At 50.4% G+C, this 14,148-nt stretch overlaps 1 protein-coding gene across 4 annotated transcripts; it reads left to right on the forward strand.

Moving 5' to 3' along the window:
* The first annotated feature begins 156 nt into the window (after positions 1-156).
* On the forward strand, positions 157-13,602 carry MFSD13A (major facilitator superfamily domain containing 13A). Of its 4 annotated transcripts, none has more exons than XM_066555029.1 (10): positions 192-215; positions 1,407-1,477; positions 5,866-6,134; positions 6,596-6,675; positions 7,485-7,934; positions 8,700-8,817; positions 9,773-9,869; positions 10,621-10,792; positions 11,351-11,544; positions 11,752-13,602. In XM_066555029.1, exons 3-10 carry the CDS (start codon positions 5,970-5,972, stop codon positions 12,003-12,005), a joined length of 1,530 nt encoding a protein of 509 aa, XP_066411126.1. In that variant the 5' UTR covers positions 192-215; positions 1,407-1,477; positions 5,866-5,969; the 3' UTR covers positions 12,006-13,602. The 4 variants fall into 4 exon arrangements, with proteins under 4 accessions (XP_066411127.1, XP_066411126.1, XP_066411123.1 ...); XM_066555026.1 differs by lacking the exon at positions 192-215 and adding an exon at positions 222-326; XM_066555030.1 differs by lacking the exon at positions 1,407-1,477 and having other exon boundaries at positions 157-215.
* Positions 13,603-14,148: the final 546 nt, after the last annotated feature.

Raw genomic sequence — 14,148 nt, forward strand, 5'->3', positions numbered from 1 at the left:
ATAGAGGTGGCGCCACACCAGAGAGGCTCGTGCGGCTGGGGGCGGAGATATGCAAATAAGGGAGCGGAGTGTCCTCACACGCGATGGCCGCCGGGAGGTGCTGGCGGCTTCACTTGCCAGGACGCAAAATGGCCGCGGGGCGGGGTTGGGGGTGCGCATGCGCGGCCGCGCTGTGCGACGGCGGAGCGGCGGGGGAGCGCCGGTACCGGACGCAGGTAGGAGGCGCTGACGCGGCGCGCGGGCGTCTCTCCCGCCTCATCGCTGGTTCCGGTCTGTCTCTCTCCCCGTCGTGTGGTAGGGTGGCGGCCCCTCGTCCGCTCAGTAAGGTGCTTCGGGTAGGGTGGGAGAGACAATACCCCCCGGGGGGCCGCCTCTGTGGGGCAGGGGGCACACCCTGTCCTTTGCAGTGGTAGAGCCCTGGCGGATATTCCTTCTTGGTATCGTGGATGATTCCACTTCGGGCCTGGGGGTGCCGTCGCTCCCTGGTCTCAGTGCTCGTGGGCAGGGGGCTCAGCGCTGGAGCCGGGTCTGCCTCCCGGCAAGGGGAGGCGGCTCTGGCATCGTCCTCTTCTCCCCGAGTGTGCCGCGGGTCTCTGGTGTCCCTGCTACTCCTTCCCTCCCTTCACCTGGCAGGCTTCAACCCACTGCCATGGAGCCTGCGGGAGAGCCCACCAGGGAAGGATGGCAGCGCCTCTGCCTGGCCACCCAAGGTTGCCAGGCCTCTCCTCAGCGTGGAGGGTCCTGCGGATGGGGCACAGGGATGTCAGCGCTGCTTGGGCATGTCCAAGGTGTCCCCATGTCCAGCCTGGCTCCCTGTGCTCCTGTCCCGCCCAGGAGGCCAGCGGCTGCAGTTGGAGACCCACTCAGTGGCGTGTGGCCTTGTGGCTGCAGCCGGGGCCCTGTGCAGGGACGGTGCCCTGGGAGGTTGCACAGGTGAAGAGAATCCCTGTTCCCGGGAAGATGTGTAGCAGAAACTCCTGGTGACTGCACTTGGCGGAGTGGTGAAAGTTGCTTCTCACCTGGAGTTTCCTCTTAAGTCTTAACAAAGAACAGGCAGAATGTGTGCAGTAATCCCCTCTTATAGCTCCTTTGAAGCAAATCTTGGGGTTTGTTTTCAATGATGATTTCAAATTTACTTCTAGTTTTGTAATTTGAGGCCAGAGTTACCTGGCATTGGTTCCCATCCTTGTGCTGTGAGGTCCATTACAGGATTAGAACTTATATTGGCAGCAAATGATCAGGAACAAGTTTTTTAATACATCTAACACACTTCCTTTACACTGTAAAACAATGAGTTCTTTAGACAGGGGATGTTTCATGTTGTTAAGGTAAAAGCCTTGCTAAGTTCCATGGCTATGAAATCTGCCCTGTTATCTCTGTATTGACAAACCCTGTGTTCTTATTAGGCAATGAGATCTGATTGAACAAGATTGCTCAGCTGGAGCACAGCTCCACGGAAGCTACCAGCTGGTTCAAGGTATTAATTGTCTGTGTGGCAGTTGTGTTTGCGTGTATGAACTCAGCAGGGGTGATGGAAGCACATGATTGCTTGTAATAAGAAGGGTATTACTTAGTCTTATGATGCACAGTCATCAATTGTTGAATTGGTAAAGAGTACTGGGAAACGCTCTCGTAACCTCTTTCAGTCATGTTTCCATGCCTGATCCAGGTGGTTTCAAAGTTTTCGTTTCTTCACACATCAGATACAAAGCTGCTGGGAGCCTGCTTTGGGATGTTTGTTCATGTTTCACACAGGACTGTATTTAATGTTCCCTCAAGAGTCCTTGTTACTAAGGGATTATCTGAGGGTGTTAGGAGGGTTTCAGGAGAAGTATGGAGTGGAGAAACTGAGAGCCTTGGAGTTATATTCATCTCTAAAAGGGTGCACAATATCCAAGTTTTGTCAGAGGAGCCTAAATTTTATGAAATGTGTATCTAGGAAGGAGCTTTCCTGGGACAGAAATAGGATTTTGAGAGTTTTTTTTTTTTTTTTTTTTTTGTTTAAGTAGAGGCTCTGTTGGTTTCATTCATTCACATAGCTCTGTGGGGGGATTCTTGTTTTACTGACAGAGTTCTGCCAGAATCCAGGTAGCTTTGTGAGGTGAGGACTCTCTGAGATGTGTTGTGGAGGTGTCCTGGGGTACCATATGTGTGAAGGAAGGAGTGCGCAGAAGCTGGTCTGTGCTCCCAAAATGGGCTCATCACTGACAGATAACCCTGACCAGACAAAGACATCCGTGACTGTCACTTGCAGGCTCTGGGAGGAGTTGATGTGCCCAGCACCAGTCACAGGGCATCAGCTCTTCCACAGGTGCAGCTCCAGCCCACCTTCCCTGTGAGTGGGGCCGGACCCCCAGCACCCCAGTCCTGTCTGGCTGTGACAAATGTCTATAAATAGGGTTTTCTCTCGGGTGGTTTTTCCAGCTGCTGGGTGGATTTATTGTGTGGAAGCTGCAGACATACAGAGCTGGCTTAGTAAGCCCTCAAAACCCAGAATATGCAGCAGAGGCAGTGTAGTGGCAGCTCAAGCAAGCACAAACATATCCTAAAGTATTATTTGGGATTCCAGCCTGCATTACCCACACAGGGGAGAATGAACACAAGAGCCATCCTGATACTGCAGGCAGGTCTGCAGATGGCTGTTTCAGGTTGCTGAGTGGCAACTTGAGCACATAAAAATCATCTGGCCCTGCTTAAAAGGTTGGCTTGAGCCAAGATTCACATGTATGGCTCTGTTGCTGGCTCAGTACAAGTGGCTTCAGCTGTGGAAGGCTGGAGCTCAGCCTTGTAGTAAGGCCAAGGCATTGCCGAATCACCACGGGACACAGGGACTCGTGCATCCAGCTGTGAGCTGGCTAGGAACTTAGAGCACATGTGTGAGCCCCAAGCTGTGGTGTGTTCCAGACACAGCTGGATGCCAGCACTCTCAAACAAAAGCAGTGCTTTCCTGGTAGCCAGTATTCCAACATCCTCCTCAGGAAGATAAGATCTGTGGACGTCACTGGCAGGAGCCAGATGTCAAATGCGGAGGAGGAAGTTTCTCAAATAAAGACTCATTGCTTTTTAATTTATGAGCTTGTTCCTTTATGACTGTGTTAGAGGTTCAGTGTGAATGAATGATGGCTATTCCCTCCTGCAGCTCCTTTTCCCATTCCTTCTTACAGCCTCATGTTGAAAAGTTCTGACATACTCCATGAATAATTCTCCATCCCAAGGAAAAGGTTATGAAAATACCAGTGTGGCAGTAACACAATCCTTTGGGTGTAGAAGTGAAATCTGTTTTTTACAGACGACTGTGATTTGTTTCCTTTTAACTGCACATTTGCAGATGAGGAGGGAAAAAATATCTATCAAATGACCTAATGACTATCCTAGCAAAAGTGACATCACTGGCAAATATCAGCTGGCTGGAGGGGTTGCACATCTGTGAGGGAGTGATGAGGGAGCAGAAAGGAAGTGGAACTTCACCCTCTTTGAACAGTGCTGTAGCATTTATATGACAAAATGAGGTGTCTCTGGAAATTTCAACAGCTGTGGTTTGTGCAACATGTGCTCAGTGAAGCACTTTTAGGATGGGGACAGCATGAAGTGCAGCACTGAGACCAAGTCTTGAGCAGGCTCTGCTTTCACTCAGCTTTTGGATAGCAAAGGCAAGGCCAGGATAAGAATCACCCTAGTAGGTCACACTGTTAGTCTGTCTGTCCCCCTATCCTGCCCCATGGTGGCAGCAGGAGATGCTGTTTAGGGGGAGAGCACACAAGTCTGGGCACCATTTATGGCCTTTCCACTTGTCCACCCCCAGCCTGCACAGCTGGCTTGGGGCGGTTAGAGGAGATTTCCCTGCCTTGTTCCCTTTAGTAGCTGCTTGTGTACAGCTGTTTTCTGTGAATTTGTCTAATCCTTTGAAGCTGCTGCCCAGCTCTTTAATATCCTTTGGTAGTGAATGTCAGGTGTTTACTACCTGCCAGGTAAAGAAATATTTTAAGCTGACTTCCTGTTAGTTACAGTGAGTGTTCCCAGTTCTTGTGTCCTGACAATTCCATGAAGAGGCCCAGCACACCGATGTCTTCATCTCCTCTTCAGTTGGTCCTCCACAGAAGACTTCTGGCAAGAGACAGGGGGCTTACCTCTGGGACAGAGGACTTAGCTCTTGCCTTAACTCTCCCTTCTTCTTAACCTTTGTCTTTATGCATTGTGACTCCTTTCCAATTCTTGACCATACAAAATGAAATTTCCCCTTGAGGCTTGTCTGTCTTTAATTACATCTATAAAGGTTCATTGTCTGGCTGAATTCTCTTCCAAGCAGTGTCTTCCTTTTTTCTGGCCATGGGTTTTGGCCTGGCAGGGATGCAGAATGGTGTCTGAGCTCTGCAAGGGCTCTGCAGTTGGATCCAGTTGAGGTCTAGTGCTTTGGCTGGGAGTGGAACTGAGGTGCAGTTTCAATCTAGTGATGTAATTGATTGGAACAAATGCTGTTCCTGCTCCTTCTGAACTAGTTATGAGGAATTCCTTGGCCTAGGCAGAGCAGATGGTTATTTTTTGCTTTTCTAATCTTGCCTAGAAGTGGTCAGACTCATGGCTTCAGGGAAATGCTGAATGGGACTGGCCTTTTATCAGGTTTCATACCCAGACGTTTATTCTTCTGCTTGATTTCCTGCTTGGACTTGCTGCAGCTGGTGTTGCAAGCCCAAGAGGATGGTGTGGTGCGTAGGTTCCTATTTCTTATGTGTTCAGTCTTATCCCACATTGCAAAGCCCCCATGATGTATCTGAAGTGGGTGAATGCAGACCCCGGAGGGGCACACAGCCCTTTATCTTGCTTTTGACAGTGCCAAGATAACCTTTTTGTCACCCTTCATGTCTGTGCTATGAACAGGGCATGATGGTACGGGCTGGAGAAGCTGACTTGTACTGATTTAAGAAACCCTTATGTCTCACATAAGTGCCTTGTGTTTTGCCTTGGGTCTGTAGCAACTGGCATGTGAGAGAGCGCTCAGCCTGAAAAGCACAAGAGAACATTTCTGGCCCCAGCTCCTGGCCACAAGCTCCAGTTGGTGCAGGTGTGAGGAGTCCCCCTCTCATACTCAGCCCCTTGAGAACATACAGTGACTTGTTCTGGTCTAAGGCTGCTGTGTCCACGTGTTTTATTTCTGTGTATGTTGCTGTCCAGCCAAAGCACCTTTATTTCAGACTATGGTCCTAAGACTTAGGTCACTCCAAGACAAGCTGGACAACTGCTAAGGCACTTCTGGTTACCTTTATTGCATGATGGCAGCATGCCTGCTGCAGTTGTGTTTTGGTCGTGTCTCTTCATGCCACAAAACAGCAGCACTGCTCACCATAAATAACTCCTGTCTGAGCCAGCCCAGGTGCAGTAAGCTGTGACTGCCTAGGGAAAGCATTGTGCACATGTGAGGTTACATCACAGCTCCTGTCATTTTTATTTGGATAAAAATTTATGTGAGTACCTAAAAATACCAGTGACTAGGTGTGTTTTCTGAAGGCTGCTTTGTTGTTTGCAGCTATCTGGCTTGATTCTTCCTCTGACCTTGCCTTTAAAGAGCTGGATTAATTGTCTGCTTGCTGGATAACAAAGAACATTACAGGGTAAAGGACAGGGCAGGCTCCTCAGGAGGAGACAGCCATACCCCCAGGAGCCCACAGCCCGGCTTCAGCTTAATGAAACAGCTTTAGTGCAGCAGACAGCTTCTAGTCTCTTAAATCCCCTCCAATCCACTTTGTAGCAGCTCTTCAAAACAATACAAATTCTAATTGCTGCATACAGAGATTTACCAATTAACTTAATCTGTTAAAAAAAATTGATCTGTTTGCATTTTATTTTATTTATTTTTTTTCTCTCCTGCAGGAGCAACAATGGATTGGCCCCATCAAAGATGTAGTAGGTGTTGGGAGAAGACATCTCACCTGAAATGGAGGTGATCGAAGGAGCTGAACACTGACTGCACCAACATGGGGCTGCGACTGCTGGCTTGTCTTTTCCATTTGCCCACTGCAGTGATCTATGGGTCTCTGTCGCTCTTTGTTTCCATTTTGCACAACGTGTTCCTCCTGTACTACGTGGACACCTTTGTCTCTGTTTACAAGATTGATAAACTGTCCTTTTGGATAGGAGAGGTTAGTTTTTTCCATCGGCTTCTGCACTCTAAGTCGGAAACTCTGAAACCAAGACTGCTCCTTGCTAGAAATGTGAAAACTGTTCATTGTAACAGCAGTGTTCCCTTTTGGAGAGGGAGCGAGGGAGCCTTCCAAGTACTAACTTGGGCTTTTCAGTTTTTCCCACCTATATAAAAATAGAACAAGCTGGGACAGAAAATGCAGGAACTTTGTTCTTAAGACTGCCTTTCCTCTGGGGATGTTGGGGTGTTTCACAAGCAGTGAAAACCACTGGTCTTACTGCCAGTTGCCCCAGACAGGGGCATCATACAGTGGTGATGGGACAGGGAAGGTGTGCTGGGACAGTTCCTGGTGGTAGCTCACCATGCCAGCTCAGCACTGCTTGCTTTGGTGACAGAACGGAGCTGTCCTGTGGTTTCACTGTCGTGTGGTTTATTTCACTGTCCTGTTTTCTTTCCTAGACAGTGTTTCTGATCTGGAACAGCCTCAATGACCCTCTGTTTGGCTGGCTGAGTGACCGAGTATTCCTTAGCACACAGCAGTAAGTGGAGTCTGGGACAGGAGTCTCTTTCACAGGAGTCTGGGAAGTTGTTTAGTCTCTGAGGAAGATGATGTCAAATTGGCAGCTTTAAAAAGATGGCGTGGGAATGGATTACTGGGCATGGAACTCTTAAATACCTCCTTTTCATGGCATCTTTGAAGTTCAGTGCTCATAAATGTTGTTTCAGTATTTGCCTTTTTAGAGAAAGTCACACACACTTATTGGGTGGATGTGGCCCTAACCCTTAACAGTCATGAGTGGTGCAGAACCTAAAATACGGGCATCTAAAATCTCAAGCCCCTGCTATATGACCAAGCCTGTTAATGGGGTGTTAGAGAGTGTGTACATGGTTTGGGAGGCACAAGTGGGAAAAGTACAGTTATTTCCACATGAAATGCCTTAGACCAGTTGTTCCCAAACTCTATAGGATGGAAGGCAAGACAGCTCTGTATTGTTGGCCGTTAGCATTTCTCATGTATTTATGTCAACATTTTAATGAAAATAGTGGTGTGGCTTCCTGAAACTAGTAAAAAGTCATGAAAATCATTTACATTGCACAAAGTGCAGACAGTACTGCACTGTCAGGGAGACAAATGCTCTGGGAAAAAAAATCCCTTTTTGGCTTTCTTAAACCCATATTTTCAGTGTATTCACTGTTAGCTGAGAAGGTATCTGATGTGGGTGGTTGTTACTTGAACAAAAGCTGTATTTGTGTCTGTGCCACTTACATGACTTCCTTGGAGAGGAAAAATATGTGATCATGCAGGGTTTTGTCCAGGTATGTAAATTTTTTTTTTCTTCTGTTGCAGGGCAGGAGCAGAGATTTCGTCCCCTGAAGTAGTTCTGAAGAGGCTCAGAGCACTAAGCCACAATGGCCCCCTCTTTGCCATTTCTTTCCTTTCTTTCTGGGTTTCCTGGGCTCATCCTGGTTTGCAGTTCCTCCTTTGCCTTTGCATGTACGACAGCTTTCTCACCATGGTTGACCTCCATCACAACGCCTTGCTTGCAGACCTGGCTGTTTCAGCAAAAGACAGGACGAGCCTCAACTTCTACTGCTCCCTCTTCAGTGCCATAGGCTCCCTGTCTGTCTTCATGTCCTATGCAGTGTGGAACAAGGAGGACTTCTTTTCCTTTCGCATATTTTGCGTCCTGCTGGCCCTCTGCTCCATTGTTGGTTTCACCCTGTCCACACAGCTGCTCCGCCAGCGGTTTCAGGCTGATGGGAAAGCGAAATGGGACCAGGAATCAACCCTGAAAGAGTAAGGGTCACAAATTCTCAGCAGAGACAAAGGCCTGACATAGATCTGCAGCAAACTAAATGTGTGAGAAGATCCAGAATGAGGCAAAATTTGTTAATTATCTCTCGTTCTTGTCTATTAATACAGTTTTCAGGATCAGCTGTCACACTGCCTCCTCTGAAAATAGAACAAAACTGTCTTGTGTCAGCCCTAGTCCAAACTGGAGGCAGAGGCCTAACCTGCTATATGGCCATCCAGTGTTTGGAACACAAAATGAGTTCATGTCTAGAGCACCCAGTGAGGCTTATGAGTGGTAAAATGTCAGAAGCAGCTTATGAAAGCATTCGTGCTTGAGCATGAGACCACATTGCTGCCCATGTCCTACGGAATTGGACAAGTGAATGTCTGTCTCTGTCACTCAGTTCAGCTGCCTGATAGTGGCTGAGCTGTTGGTAGGCCACACCAAGCTGATTTTCCCTGTTCAGCTCAGTCCTTGGGCTGCCTCACTTGTCATCTCTTGTTATGAGCTGCCAGCATTATGCTGTAGTAGCAGCAGATCCTGATGAGATCTGCCAGGTGAGCTAACTGCAGGGACCTGGAAGAGGAACGCATGTATAGTGGAATGGCAATCAAGTTATAGACTCCACTGTTTTGATTGGTCCAGGAATATGAAAGGTCAGGGTGGGGGCTGAGGAGAGACAGCTCTGCATCTACACAGGGAGAGCTGGCGACTCTGTCTTGGTGTGAGGGATTTATGGTTGCTTTTTATCCCTCCTTTTCCTTGAGGCTGTACATTGAGAAACTCTCCGTCCCCCAGGAGAAGAGGATCACCCTGGCAGAGTATCTCCAGCAGCTCTCCCGGCATCGTAACTTCCTCTGGTTTGTCTGCGTGAATCTCGTCCAGGTAGGCACAGAAGTGACACACTGCGATTCGGAGGATGAGTGCTGTCTCTGGCTCTTTGAGATGGATGATTCAGCAGTATATAAGTTCCTGAGGAAGGGCAGAGATGTTCCCAGCACCCACTTGCTCTTGGAGCCTCCTGCACATGCTGGCTGATTCAGCAGCTGGTAGCCACTCTCCCTGCTTGTGACAGGATACTTCTGAGCAAGCTGTGGGGTGCCCCTTCCTCTCTCTGCAGTGTAGGCTGGGTTATGGAGGCTGACTGAGCTCTGTGCAGCCCATATGGGGTGCAGAAGCACAGGGCCTGGCTCACAGAGGGGATGAGTTTAGGAGTGCTGTTTGCTGGCGTGGCTGTCAGCAGTCTCCTTTCCCTTTCCGTTTTCCTGAGGCTCACATCACTGTTCTCGCTGTCCAGCTGGATCCATCTCTCAGCTGGCTTTTACTATTTCTGTTCTTCACCCTCTTCAGTGATGACTACCAAATGCCGGCAGCCTGCCCAGCTTTGTGTGCTGCAGTCATGGCTCCCTGAGGATCCCTCAGTTTCCCTCAGGCAGATGCTGGTCTGCATCTTTGTGTTCAAGCCTCACTGCTTTACCGATGTCCTCCTGCCGGCTGCCTCCTCCCTCCTGCCATGCCACTGTCTCTCCCAGCCTCTGGTCACTGCTGTCACCTGCTGGCCCTGTCTGCCCTAGCAGCACTGTGCTGTACGGCTGGGCAGTGGGGCTGACTTGGGCACAAAGTGGGCATAGCTGATGGCATTGCAGCTCTGCAGTCTCAGCCAGCAGTGTCAGAAATGTCACAGCCAAGGTCTTGCTCTGCTGAAGTACTCCAGGCCTATCCTGCATGATCCTTTGGCATGGGGCTCCTAGGATAACAGAGCCCAGTGGGCTGTTAGCCTTTTCTGTTCTTTCTCACTGCTGTTCCTGCTGACCAGCTCATCTGCATGCTGCCTTCACAGGTTTTTCACTGCCATTTTAACAGCAACTTCTTCCCTCTGTTCCTGGAGCACCTGCTGTCAGACCAGATCTCTGTCTCTACTGGATCCTTCCTGCTTGGTGAGTTTCAGGTGGGACGGGAGGGAGCAGCTAAGTTACACAGGACCTGGCCCAAGTCTGGGTTTGCCCTTCCCAAGCTCCATCTGGGGAGAGGTGTGCTCACATGCAGGACTCTGGGCTGTAAGATTCACACATGCACGCACCCCACGTTTCCCTGGGACCTCTGAATTGTCCTTCCTGGGCACAGAAGTAGCTCAGAGCCTTTTCTAGTAAGGACAAGCCTGGTGTGCTGGACACCAGACTCCAGAGAGGTGTTGCTCTGAGCACTAGAGGCTGCAGAATGCAGTGTTCCCAGGATGCAGCAGAGAACACAGCCCTAGATTTTATCCCTTTCCTTCTGCAGCATACAGACCATTTCCAAGCTACCACAGATATGTGGGCATTGGTCCTAGAGTTACCCTGGGAGGGTTCTCTGCAGGCCGGGTCTGGTCAGGCAGTCCTGCCTCTCTCATTTCTGCTCCAGAGCTGAGTTGCGGCCTCTGCATGACACTGCGCAAGTCTTTTTTTCCTTTCTGTCCATGAGGTTGATGGAAGAAGGTCTCCCTCTGTAGGAAAGTGTGTGCTGTGCCACAGAGCCATGGAATAAATCTGCTGCAGCCTTCTGTATATGTATATTCTGTATATGCGGAGGAGCTGCTCTGTATTGTCCTGCTGGCAGTAGCCAACCTTTCTGTCTCTCTTGGTATCATGTCTGGGGGTATGGTGGAAGGTGGAACTCCATCAAGCTGTTTCTGCATCTGTCTCTGTTCAGGTGTTTCCTACATTGCCCCCCATCTCAACAACCTCTACTTCCTGTCGCTCTGCCGCCGCTATGGGGTTTATGCTGTGGTGCGAGGACTCTTCTTCCTGAAGCTGGCTCTGAGTGTTGTCATGTTCCTGGCAGGACCTGATCAGGTGTATCTGCTCTGCATCTTCATTGCCAGGTAGGCAAGCACTTCCCCTGCTCTCTGCTTCCTGGGAAGCAAATTGCATTGTCCCTGTTTTAAGAAGAGGAGTGGAAGTCAGGGAACAGGGAGCAGGATCATACATAGGCCATGTGGTTTCCAGCTCTGACAGTACATGGGACAGGTCACTGCAGAATCCGCAGGCTGTCCTGCTGCAGAGTGAGGGAGGCAGTGATGTTCAGGAGGTCACAGACCAGCAGGACTGGTGGCAGCTTGCACCTGCATTTGCCAGCTGCTGAGAGCTTCTGTCCTCTGCAGCCCTCGGTGTGTGCTGTAGCTGCCTGTGAGCCACAGACCCAGTGTGTCCTGTCCCCAGGCCTGTCTGTGTGGGAGGTCAAGAGTAAGGGTACTGTCTTGCAGGGTACTGCTGGGTAGAAAGTCTTACTGATAGTGGTGTTCCTCTTCTGTAACTAGGGCACCTGAAATTCTTATTTCAAGTATGGAGAAACCTTTTCAACCCTTGCCATTTTTTATGATCTGTCACATTTTTCCTGTCATTTGATAGCCCTATTCAGTGCTTTGCCTGTTGTTCTGCAGCAACCGCGTGTTCACAGAAGGGACCTGTAAGTTACTCAACCTGGTGGTCACTGATTTGGTGGACGAGGATCTAGTCCTGAACCGTAGGAAGCAGGCAGCCTCAGCCCTGCTCTTTGGGATGGTGGCTCTGGTCACCAAACCGGGCCAGACTTTTGCCCCTCTGATTGGCACCTGGCTGCTCTGTGAGTACACAGGTAAGGATGCTCCTGGGGAAAGCAGTGGAGCAGAACAGGGCAGAGTTCAGTGTCTGGCACCTTGTGCTGTGTCCTGGGTGGGTGCAGAGGGCTCTTCAGTTGTTAACCTGTGCCTGGTCTCTGCATCTCCACGGCTGGTGACTCAAAGAGAATGGACAAAGATCCATCCCCACAGCCCCTTTCTCACAAACTCTTCTCTGACACCAGGCTATGACATCTTCCAGCGCAACCCCCTGAACAATGTGGTGAGTGCCCAGCCGAAGCTGGAGTCTGCTGCAGCCTTGGAGCCAACTCTTCGCCAGGGCTGCTTTTACCTCCTGGTCTTTGTGCCCATTGCGTGCGCCCTGCTGCAGCTCCTCAGCTGGTCACAGTTCAGCCTGCGTGGGAAGCGGCTGCAGGTGGTGAAGGCTCAGCGGCAGAACCTGACACAAGGCCAAGCACCAGAGGTCAAAACAATCTAAGGGTGCCTGAGCCCCCCAGGATGCTGCTGGTTCCAGGCTGGTGCTGGAGGGCAGGTGAAGGGCAGGGATGGTGGGCTGAGAGAGCCTGATGTTCATGGTTCAGCTGTGAAATGCTGTGATGCCAATGTTTGTTCACTCCAGGTGGTCATCACTGGGGAAGGCAGAGAGGTTCAGCATGTGTGGGGCCTGAGATAGATCGCTTGATCTCAGGAGCAAGAACATTTTATCCCAGCCTGTCCCAGGGAGCAGAGCTGCTCATTCCAGCAAAGAGGTGCTGGGTTGCAGGTGCTAGAAAACAGACACATCCCCAATGTACTTCTCTGCATTGGGCATGGCTCTAGGGAGCCACAGCCTCTGCAGCTGAACAGGAGGAGACTGCACAGGGAGTCCTTCACTAGAGCCTTTCACTCTTGTGCAGTGGGAGGCTTCTGAGGGACCAAGTGACCAAGGGAATGATTGTCAAACAGGAGCAGGGATGACAGGACCTTGAAGGCTTTTCCCAGTAGAGAACCCTCTGCTGGGAAAGGTAGAACCCTCCCACTTGCAGTGCTGTGGTTCTTGGACCAAATCCATTCTTAAGCATTTGTTGTTCATGAGACAATATGCTGCACAGCCAGGATCTGCTGGGTGTGCTGTTTTATGCTGAGGTTCCCTTCTCTGTGGCCTTGTAGAGGAAGTTGTTGCTGGACTGGAAAAGGTGCTGGGCTCGAACTGAGTTCAGAGCCTTGAGCTGTATCATTTCACCGGGCATCCCATTGCATGTGTTTATTCCTCATTTGCCCTCCACAGTCCCTACTACTCAGTGCTGTCACACAGCTGTACCATGAGCCCCCTCCCATTCTGGGCAAGGTCAGGGAGCCAACCCCTAATCCAGCTGCTGGCAGTGCCTCCCTGTCCAGGGCAATTCCAGGTGACCCGGTGAGGCAGCCTGGTGCCCTCCCCTCTGGCAGGAGAGCACAGCTTGAAGGAGACACCAGGTCTTGCTTTTGTGCCTTTGATTCCTCTTTGGAGCCTGTCTGACACAGTACTGGGCAGTCACAGGGTAGGGATTTTACCCCTGTGGGGAGGGGCAGACACCTCAGCTCCTCTGTGCTAGAAACAGCGCCCAAGTTAGATCATCTCACCTGCTGAGAGCAGGTCAGAGAGCTGCTGAGAGCTGCTGAGCCAGGGACCCAAGGAGAGCAGGTGCTTTGGTCTCCCTGGTTTTGGCTGAGAGCAGATGACAGGTAATCACTGAAGAGGTCCCTGAGGCAAGGGAGTGACTCCTCAATCCCTGTAATGTGTTTGGGGGCAAGGAGAAGGGATGTGCCAAAGCCTGTGCCTGCCTGCTGCAGGAAGGTGGGCTTGGCAGGCAGTGTTTGAAGCTGTTGCATGTTGAGGGATGTTCTTTGTTTAGTCCCAGGTTCCCTCTGGGGTCTCAGCCCACCAGCCTCCCATCTTGCCTCAGGACATGGCTGCCTTCTGTCTTGGACCAAGACATTCCTGCCATGAGGCTGCTGTAGTTCTTACTGGTTCAATCATAAGTGATTTGTGCAATTTCTGACCAAGTTCGAGAATGATTCTCCATTTCATAAATTAAAGATGATCTTTTTCTGAATTGCTTGATGATTTTCTTCTAGCCAGTGGCTCAAGCCTGGCTGGGTGGATGTGGTGCTGTGGGGACACAGCTGTAGCTGGGTGGAGACAAGGGGACAGCTCCTTCTCCACAAAACTGCACTGAGGCTTGGCTGTTTCTGCAGGGGGCAGAGGGGATTACCTGCCTTGGAAGGGAGGCATCACTTACCCCTGCTGCTTTGGAAGGGCCCAGAGTTGGGCCTGTCCTGTTCCTACACCAGTGGGTGCTGGGGACAAAATGGGACAGTCATAGCACTGGGCACTGTGCCACCTTCCCTTTGAGAACAACTACTCACTGCTCTCTCTGCAAACAGCAGTGGCATCACCCTTTCTCAGCCCAGGCTGCCGTTTTCCAGCCTTTCACCTCTCTGTAGTGACAGAAGATTCAGGGATAACACATGTAAAGGAGAGTAGATGTGGACACCACGGCTGCAACCCAGGAATCTCGTCCCACAAAAGCCAGACCAGGAATGCAATCCTGGACCAAAGATGTTGTCTGGCCAGCAACAATTCTGCACAGGCAAGAGAA

This window comes from Molothrus aeneus, chromosome 8, assembly GCF_037042795.1.
Source record: "Molothrus aeneus isolate 106 chromosome 8, BPBGC_Maene_1.0, whole genome shotgun sequence".
In the NCBI taxonomy this organism is placed as follows: Eukaryota; Metazoa; Chordata; class Aves; order Passeriformes; family Icteridae; genus Molothrus; species Molothrus aeneus.